Source organism: Equus przewalskii, chromosome 9 (genome assembly GCF_037783145.1).
Source record: "Equus przewalskii isolate Varuska chromosome 9, EquPr2, whole genome shotgun sequence".
Classification (NCBI taxonomy): Eukaryota; Metazoa; Chordata; class Mammalia; order Perissodactyla; family Equidae; genus Equus; species Equus przewalskii.
In genome coordinates this window covers 64525680-64536078 of record NC_091839.1, presented here as the reverse complement: position 1 = coordinate 64536078, position 10399 = coordinate 64525680, and the positions used below count along the sequence as shown (strand labels likewise).

General features: G+C 37.3%; 1 protein-coding gene across 8 annotated transcripts in view; it reads right to left on the bottom strand.

The window, feature by feature from the left end:
* Positions 1–1863: 1863 nt before the first annotated feature.
* Positions 1864–10399, bottom strand: part of DSE (dermatan sulfate epimerase) — a 72151-nt gene continuing 63615 nt past the window's right edge. For all 8 annotated transcript variants that reach the window (XM_008518179.2, XM_070556872.1, XM_008518187.2 and 5 more), the window contains 3 exons: positions 9741–9980; positions 6673–6880; positions 1864–4557 (listed from right to left, as the gene is read on the bottom strand). In XM_008518179.2, the coding sequence (XP_008516401.1) occupies positions 2796–4557; positions 6673–6880; positions 9741–9980 (2210 nt within the window). In that variant the 3' untranslated portion in view covers positions 1864–2795. The remainder of the gene's footprint in view (positions 4558–6672; positions 6881–9740; positions 9981–10399) is intronic.

Genomic DNA, 10399 nt, shown 5'->3' with positions numbered 1-10399 from the left:
TTGCTTGGTTTTCCTGAAGATACAAAGAGTTTCTTAGTTTTATTCAAATATGGACTAGCCCTGATATAAAACACGCCTCATTATGAAGAGCTGTGATTTGTTTCAGAATTTGTTTCTTTTACTTAACCATTTAAGTCCCTACTTGTGGAAATTTCTTATTAAGTGAAATAAATACGAAGTCCATTAGAAGGAAAAAACTTCGCTTAATTAATTGTTTTAAAGATACATGATCACCATATTTCAAAAAATTACTTAAAAAATGAGCTAACGTGTTAGATGGGATGATGCTATGGTGATGAATTTATGTCTGTCCTAACCTAATGGAAACAAAAGGAAAGCTGGCTTTGGCACTTGCTTGCACTTTTCATCTCAATTAGAAAGTATGCCTGAGTTTTTGGATCTGAGATCAGGTTTGCTGGGTAGCCTCAAAGAGCAATTTTCCCTTTTTTTCAAAATTCTTTTGATCATTTCAGACAATTCACCCTTTTGAATGAGAAAGAGTAGAAGAGAGGAATGTTGAATGAGGTTAAGTAAACGGAGAATCTGTCACATAAAGCAAATTTAAATCCTAGTAACAGCATCCATGCAGGACAAACGGAAGCATTATTCTTTTGAAAACATTATTCTTTTAAACAGTGTGTAATGACATCCTCCCTAGAGACTCTTCTCATGAAAGAAAAAAAAATACTTCCTCAGAAGTCACTTTCTAGGTTCCAAGTATAATGAGCGAAGCACAGTTAAAAGTCAAACTTGTTTTTCTTTCTGTAAGAAGGTTCAAAATTAGAAGTGCAAAAAGGTGCTCCAAAGAGTTTCTCAGTATTCTTATTTTCTCTTACATATTGGTATTTCCATGAACAAAAAGGACAAGTAGAAGGAAAAGATCGTTATTACTTTAGACCTATAAATCAGTGAATGTGCTCTTATTATAATATTTGAGCCCAATGGATTTTCCCTTTTCAAGGGAGAAACATATGAGACTCAAATATGCTGAATGTAAGACAGTTTACTCTTAAGTTCCTTTTAAGTAGCTCATTTTTTTATGCTGAAGTATAACTGTGGAATAGGTTTCCAGGAATTGGTGCTGCTGTTACTGCCTGAGGACTTGATTGAAGATAAGTACCAAAATTGTATGGTTTTTTTTTTTTTTTTTAAGATTTTATTTTTTTCCTTTTTCTCCCCAAAGCCCCCCAGTACATAGTTGTATATTCTTCGTTGTGGGTCCTCCTAGTTGTGGCATGTGGGACACTGCCTCAGCGTGGCCTGATGAGCAGTGCCATGTCCGCGCCCAGGATTCAAACCAACGAAACACTGGGCCGCCTGCAGTGGAGTGCGCGAACTTAACCACTCGGCCACGGGGCCAGCCCCCAAAATTGTATGTTGTTAAAAGTTTGGTATTACTTAAATATCAGAAGTTCACTTTTGGAGCCGGCTGGTGGTGTAGTGGTTAAGTTCACGTGCTCTGCTTTGGCGCCCCAAGGTGTACAGGTTCGGATCCCGGGCGCAGACCCAGCACTGCTCATCAAGCCACGTTGTGGCGGCATCCAACACAAAATAGAGAAAGACTGGCACAGATGTTGTTAGCTCAGTGACAATCTTCCTCAAGTAAAAAGAGGAAGATTGGCAACAGATGTTAGCTCAGGACCAATCTTCCTCACAAACAAAAAAGAAGCTGGCTTTTCTTTTAAATGTTTAAAATATGTTTAAGCAACTAAAAAGCAAATAAGCAGCAAAATTACTTCTTTCAATTCAAACACTACATCATAAATTTAGTTAACGCATGTCCAAATAAACATGTCTCTTCAAAGTTTTCAAAATTGTTCCATACGTGTTGAATGTAAAGGAAAAAAGAAGAAAGACACTATAGAAAAATCACAAATATCATGTTTATTTAGCAAAATAAAGTTGAAGAAAGTTTTCTATTAATAAACATAAGAATCACATTCAACTTTCAGATTCCCCGTCTTCTTTGGTATTGAAATCAACGTTTACGATATAAAGTATTTTATTCTGAAGTTTAGTCATTGGATCTACAACAGTTTTCCATATAAGGAAAATAGAAAATTAAGTTACCTATTATTGTCTTATTTATTGAACAACCAATGGATTCATAAAAGCAATCAATTTTGTGTGTGCAAAGACCAACATCATCGAGGAAATAGTCATTCATATATATATGTTTTCTACTGGAAATATATTTTAAGTTTTTAATGATCTTCTGCCATCATTTTACTATGTTATCTGAATAGTAATCCAATATACAGGTGCTGTTATTCACTTAACTAATGAACTACTCTCTAAGGAAGTTGACGCCACCATACCAGGACTTAGCAACATTTATTTTTCAACATGACTACACCATTAAAAAAAATTTCTGTATTTCTCAGAATCGTGTGCTTCAGTCTTTTCATAAAACAGTATCTGGAGATTGCTAATAGCATTAAATTAATATTAATAAAATCCAATTCTATCTAAATCTTTTTTGTGTCTCTTAAGAAAAAATATTACTTAAACCAGACTCTTTGTTTCTTCTTAGAGTAGTCTTAAGTGGACTGCTAAATTAGCCAAGCCAAACACTTCCAGAAACACCGTGTGACAACCGAGCTAGTCTTAGTCCTTTGATAAATTCTTTGCCTGTTCCAATTCTGATTTATCTGCTTTCTTGTGTGAAAATATCTTCCCCTTACTTTGTTAAAATGGATCTGAGAAAAAAATCCAATGACAAACTAGGGCAATGATTTTTTTTTTTTGCATAGACTCGTGACCTCAAAATGATGAAGCAATTTATAGCTTCTGTGCTAGCACTGTGACTGGGAACAAGACGAGTACAACCACAATAAAATACAGCTATCTATTAGAAGGACTGCATAAAGACATCTTTGGCCATGGAGGCTCTGGGCCCTCTGGAAATAAGTCAGTTGCATTGCCAACATGACAAAGAAAATAGCAATATTCAGAATCAGGAACAGTCTGGTATATGACGCAGACAGTGACGGGGCTTTGCTGTGAGTAGTTGTCACCATCCGTGCCTGTCCAACCCGGCCTTTCATCAAGCCACCATTTTTGTGTTTCTCATATGTTACATCTGCAAAATCTAAAAGGTCTTTCATTTCTTCATCTTCATCTATGGGCAGTTCTTTCTGTGCCAAAATCTGAGCTTTCTGTCGAATCTTTTTTTCATTGACTTCAATCTGTGCAAAAATATCCGGGACAGCATCCACAAATTTATAGTGTTTGCCTCCCCTTCGGTTTTTCTTTGACTTGCTTTGCTTCTGCTGCTGTTGCTGTGATATGGCAAAAATCCTGTCGATGGCTTCCTCAGTCTGTCTCTTGTCTGAAAATCTCAGCAGGCGCTCAGCAGTCTTCCTAAAGCTAGCTGTGTTCCGGACTCGGGACAGGATCTGCTTCTCCAGCAGCTGGAACACTGGCTTAAAATGCTGCAGGTTCTGTTCCACAATAGCAGCATAGTCTTTCACTTCAGGCACAGTGGTGCTCTTGATGGCGGAACTCCGGTCAAACAGAATTTTCTGACGATCTGCAATGACCTGTGCAAAAGCAGACTGTCCTGTGGTCTCACCTGTCCAAAGGTAAGTGGCATAAGCATGCTCACTGGTGGCTATGAACACATCCAGTTGCTGAGAGTCTCCGTGGATGCTGAAGCTCTGAACATCTACGGATGGCCCTATGAAGAGGTAAGCTGCCCTGGTGATGGGACTTCGGAGGTGCATGGTGACATTCACATAGTTTGTCCCATTGTAGGGATAGCCCCGAGGGTACATCACTGAAGCAAAGGTTGCTTTCTCACTGTAGCCAGTATCATCCATCCAGTACATTTTATAGAGACCATCTCGCTGCCTGATAAAAGCCCCATGGACCCCATCTACCACTGTCTCCTCAAAAGGAAAATCCACATTGTGGAAGAAGCTTGCTGCTGTCTCCAAGGGGCTCTCCTCTCCCAGATGTATTTGATCCACAAGCAGGAGAAGCTGTGGATGCAGGAGGATCAGATTCCTCTGAACATTCTTCAGATTGAGCTGGGGGTTATAAGCTCCCACACCTTCTCCTCGGATGAAAACCACTCCATTTTTCTCCACTGCTGCAACCACTCTCCCCTGACAGCTGGCTGCCAGGTCATGCTTGTATTTAGACCATTTTGATGAGCAGTCTTCTGTGACCTGACCCTCCCAGGGAGAAAAGCAGCTCTTTGACACAGCCGGGGAAAACATCAAAACGTTGTTGAAGAAGGTGTACTTTGGCCCGTAGAGAGCCTCAGTAATGAAAGGCACACCGTTGGGAGCAAAAGTAAATGAGTTTTGATCAGGATGTTCATGCCCTGCGTTAAAATTTCTCCATCCTTTGATCCAATCTTTGTATTTGTTTCTGTGGACAATGTCATATATTGCACGTCCCCCAAGTTTTCCTGACTTAAAGGAAAGGAAAGATCTATCGATTTCTGCAGGCAGTGCACTTCCGTAAGTCACAACACCCCAGTCTTCAAAATAATGCAATGTAGGGGTGCCATAATCTGGAGGAGGAACAGATTTCAAGCTGGCATCATACCTGAAAGAATTAATTTTTAAAAAAGTAAGCAGTTGTCTGATAGAAGTAAAAATAACACACCAGAACTGTGATGCCACATGGTGATGTGGCTGGAGAAAACAACACACAAATGCTTCCCAGAGCACTGGCAGTGGAGACTGGATTAGGGACATTTCTGAACACAGCCACGGATAATCAGCATGTGTAGGGGAGCACTTGGTGAAAGGGAGAGGAAGATATCTTTACAACTGTGATCCTGGGGTTTGAGCCTGACATGATTGCTGCTGCTAACTACTACACGGACAGTCTTCACTTAATCATTTCAGAGCTGCCACCAAACGACTGGGGCTCACAGAATTAAGCACTTCATCCAGACGCCTAGTTGAGGGGCTCCTATCCCAGGGAGCCTCATGTTAGAGTCTGGACTCTAACAAGCCTTGAGTTGTAATGAAGTATTGTTCTGTAACAACTGATATTACTGAAACTTTTGTAGAGTACATTTTTCCCTCTAAAATAAAAAATTAAGTAGAGTTGACTTTCACATAGTGGATAACATACTGCCAATACTACATCTAAGAATAAAAATGGATAAAATTCAGGAAACGATCTAATACTTGAGGCTTTACAACTGTGGCTGCCACTGCCTAGCCCAGATCCAAAGGTTTTGTTTTATTTTAATCTGAAGATGGTGTCATGCTTTTTGGACAATAAATGGCTTATTTTTATTTAGGATAAATGTTTATATCAAAGTAATACAATAATAAACATTTCACAGTGATTAAGAACACAGGTTTTTGATTCAGAAAGGCTCAAAATATAGTAATGAAGGTGACTGTTTGCTTTGATGATTTGAGATAACAGCCTTGACAGGTTCATAGATCTTGAACCTGTTCATAGATCTTGAGATTTGCTGCTCAAGAGAAGAAAGGCAGACCCTATTCTTAGCTCTTAGATACTTTTCTCTAATCACCTATGGTAGACAATCTTATTGGTGCTTGATTTTGGCTGTTTTGTCTTTGTTGTTCAAGAGTCTCAGTGTCAAGACATCAGAAATTGTGTCTCTACTTAGATCTAGTATAATGTTGGCTTAATTATTATCATTTAACAAATCCAGATACAATCTGAAGTGGCCATCATCCTTCTCTCAGTTTTTGGTCATATCCCTATAAAGGCAGATTTTCAATCGAGTTAGACTTAGTATTAATCTGACTCCTACAACCAGCTTTACAGAACTCTCTTGGTTGCTTATTTATGCGTAAGTGAAAACACTATTAAATAATTACTTCCTACCCCTAAAAGGAGTCAGAATGGTCGCACATTAATATATTCAGTTCATCTGCAAAAATAGTTTTAAAAACTGCTGGCTGAACTGTAGACAGTTACCACTTTACTAATTTTTTTTCCTCCTAATTGTTTAAATTAAAAAAAAAAACAATGAAGAAAAGCAATGAAACCACAGAAGCTTATTTTGGAGTTGAACGCAAATTTCAAGAGCTTGAAAAGACATCAGGAATTAATGATTAACCAGTTCCCTGTAATTTTTATTTTAATTTATTGGATGCCAACAATACATTTGGCAGTACTTAAAAAGGAGACCCTGGCTTCTCCTACTGGGCTTAAAAGATTAAGGCAAAAAAATTACATGGTTGTTTTATTATCAAAGTAAAACTGTCAAATACCGTCAAACACTTAAATAGTTTTGAAAATTTAGTAACAGCTTTGCTTTTAGAAAATTATAATGCTCCATTTACCAAAACAAAACAAAATATTTTACTACCTTTTTTGTTGGTGTGATTTTCAGAATAACCCAGTTTAAATTTTGTGGTTTTCTCTTTATATGATTTCAAAAATGATATCCGTCAAAACATGCATATCTATGAAATAGTGTGAGCCTAGGACATTTGTAATACAAGAAACCAAAAACCGCAAACAGTAATTAGATCCTAAATGTAAGGAAATGTTTCTAACAGAGTTTCCAACACTGTGATATGAATTGAATTGAAGCTACAAGTACTTAGGTGGCACAGAGAAAGGGTTAGAAAGTGCTTTAGGTTAGTTTTTCTTTTTAAGTGCAAAAAACTAGCACATTGTACCCTGGGTACAATTTCTCTTTAAAGCTAGCCCAACGTGTCATACCAGAGAAATTCTGTGTGAAGAGTACACCAGCGCTGCCCTTTGGATGGTGTCCCTGGACCTTCCATCACACGGTTCCTTCTGATTTGGTCAGCCAGCCAATTGCCACTGCCGTTACGCATGACAAATTTATCCAGGAACACTAATTGGCTTTCTGGGCCATAAAACCAGTTGTAATTTGAGTCTGCAATAGCCACAGTTCTTTGAAACCCTGGGGAAAGAAGTTTGACAGAATTAAGATAAATTTAAAACTGCATACTCCCATAAAGGTCTAAACAATGATTTTCAATCCTGATTGCAAATTAGAATCAATTGTGTATCTTGGATAAAAATAGCAAAGCTACAATGCCCACCCTCCACCCTAGACCAGTTAATCAGAATCTCGTTGAAGGCCTTCCACAAATCTTGTGTGCAAGTTTGTATTTGTTATGTGGCATCTTGCCACTGGTAATGGAAATGCCACAACTATTAATGCTTACGTATATTGCCCACCTTCCTAATTTTCGAACGTCTATGCTAAATACCATTATATTTGTATAGATACATGGATTATTCCCTTGTGCATGGTGAGTTCCTGAATCTGAAATGAGCACTAGCTCTCCCACCAACTCATCTCACATCATAGGCCAAGATAATAACATAAGGTGCTTCAATAAATTGGAAGTTATAAAGTTTAGGGGAGAAACTGAATTTCTATAGGAAGAAAACAATTCGCAGAGAAGATCTTGCCAGTATGTACGGCTGGAAGTTAAAGAAAAGAGAGCAAATACAAAGATCATAGTGGAATAGGTCAGAAAAACAAAAGGAGGTAAGACTGGATATCAGTGTCATGTATTTTAACTCTCTTGTTAGTTACATACAGTCATGAACTGCATAACGTTTTGGTCAACGATGGACCGCGTATACAATGGTGGTCCCATAAGATTAGTACCATATAGCCTAGGCCTATAGTAGGCTTTCCTATCTAGGTTTGTGTAAGGGCTGTAGGGAAGGAAGAAATTTTCCTCTACCATTCTAGATTCTTCTGGTTGGTCTAAGAATTAAATTGACATGCAAAAGATTAACAGGAAAAAAACAAACAAAAAGTTAATAACATACATACGTGGGAGAAACCCAGGAAACCCAAGAAACTCACCAGAATGGCTGAAGCCCTCACCTTAAATACCATCTTCAACTACAGACAAAAGAAGATGTTGGGGATGGGGAGAGTCAGGAGTTTCAAAGGCAAGGAAGGCAATTCATAGGTAGATGAAAAGGAGGAAATGTTTGGAAAACAAGCGTGTGTTTGGCCACACAGAAACAGAAGAACACAGAGGGGAGCCCAACAAACAGGCTTTTCTAAGTTCCTCCCTGTCTACTACCTAGTTCATGTTATGCTAAGGTGACAGCTCTCTCCCTGATACAGATTTTTTAATCTTAATTCTTTTAGGCAGTTAAGGGGGAGATAATAAGAAAAACTTTCTGAGTCTTTTGTTTCTTCTTCACCCTAAAACAATCTTCATGTTAAAGAGACACATTTTGGGGTGACAAATTTTGTTCCCCTTCAGTACACTCTATGATGTTTGCACAACGAAATCACCTAACAACACATTTCTCATAAAATATCCCTGTTGCTAAGCAAGGCACGACTGTATTCATTACTAGAATAGCAATTGTAGAGAAAAAAGAGAAATGTTGTTGAGAACACACTGACTTAACACAGAATCCCTTCTAAAATGCTATCATGACCATACTTACATAATTTACAGCTAATGTTTTTGCTTTTACCAGTTTAGTAAATGCTCTTCCAAGTGAATCTTATTATAAACTGTGATTCTCTGAATCCTCTGAAAGCAGCTGATATGTTTTATGTGTCTTTGAATCCCCTGCCTAGTACAGTGACTGGCATAGAGATATTCAATAAAGGTTTGTTGGATTAATTGACACAAATATATGAATCTCCCTCTTAGAGATGTTTATACTGTCTTTTCCAGCTTAGGAAGCAGCCACATACACAGCTCACAGCACACCCAGGCCTGATCTGGATGGCTGTGAGATCTCAGCTCAAATTACAAAGCTCTGAGATTCCTTAAAGGTTCCTTGCTTTAGATGGGCTTTTTCTTTTTTTTAACCAAGATAAACTACAAAATAGGACTTTTCTGAATGTCTAAGAATAAGCCATAAAACACTAGCCCTCTGAATGTAAGTCTGAACTAAATCTTAATGTGGTTCTCTTGCTCTGAAGTATTTTTTGGATAACTAATCCAATAATGAAGATTCTGTTCAATCCATGCGTATAGAACTGGAGCAAAGAGACTTAACTACTGGATTCTTTGCTGTAGGTCTAGAATCATCATCTAAAAATTGCATTTCATTGGGGAAAAAAACCCATCCGGATAAAAATCTACCTCCTAAACTTTTTCTAATATCTTAGTCCTGTTTAGAAATAAGGAAACTTATGAGGCTTTCCTAGAAGTGAATAAGTTCTTAAATCATATATATCCTTTTGTAGAGCCAGTTTTCTTAAGAGGCTAAGCTACACAGCAACAAGAAATTAGGAGTTTTATAGCAATTCATTTTTTTGGTTAATTTTCTATGTTTTATACTATTTATTTCATTAAAATATTTAAGGAAAATACTAAAGCTCCAACTTAAACATGTAGGTGTAATCTTTAATTTTGAATCATGCCTGTATAATTTGGAAGAAAAAATTAAAAACAAAATAAAATAGTATTGACTGGGGATTACACAAAAAGGAAAACTAACATGTAATCATAAATGTTTAGATTCATGAAAATGAGTCTGTATATGTACCCAAGTTTGTACACATACGAAAATAAAAGTACTGTGGGGCTATTATATTTGAACCATTATGCTCCAAGCTTTACAATACCTAAATCACAAATCCTCATGTAGCTCTCAAAATATTTTAAAAATACTCTTGAATTGAATTCTTCTTTGATTTTTCAAAAAAATCTTTAATCTCAATATGACTCAAACCCCACATTTCTTTTCTTAGTCTAGCTCATTTTCATAATCAGAAAAAAACTCCAATAGTTTAATGTTTTCCCACTTCTGAGTCCTCACTATACCTGGCAGGATGGTTCTATACATAAATGCAAAGTGTTGTTTAAGCCATGGATGGCCAAAGTGGTTGATGTCAAAGTGCCTCTGAACGAGAAACATATACTGGAAGAGTGATCTAGTGGTGTAGCTGCCATATGCAACTCCTTCATAGAGGGAGCCGTCCGTCACCTCTCGGAGCAAGACCAGTGACTTCTCCATGATGCTCAGGACTTGTTTGGTCCATAAGTAAGCTTCTTGAAGATACCCTAAAAGATGAAAACACATGGAAACAATGACTGAGGCTGCAACAAAACATAAACAAAAATACAGCCAAAGAAAACCCTCTGAGTTATCTGGCTAAGTTGCATTACAAATTGCATTTTGTAAAATTCTCACGTATCAACATTATAAATAATATCCTGCTATTCCAGGTTTGTGATGGGTCCATTATATAAGTTAAGAAGTTCTTGAATACAGGTCATTTATTAATTAAATGAAAATAAACCTTTAAATGAGTATCAGTTATCTTCCAATTTTTAACAAACTGAAACCACATCACATCTAAGATTACAAATTGCACATAACTTTGTCTTCAGGAAAAGATCTGTATATTGAAACTTTTATTCAGTTTTCCTAAGAACTACTACTTGAATTTTTGTATGTGTGTGTGAGGAAGATTGTCCCT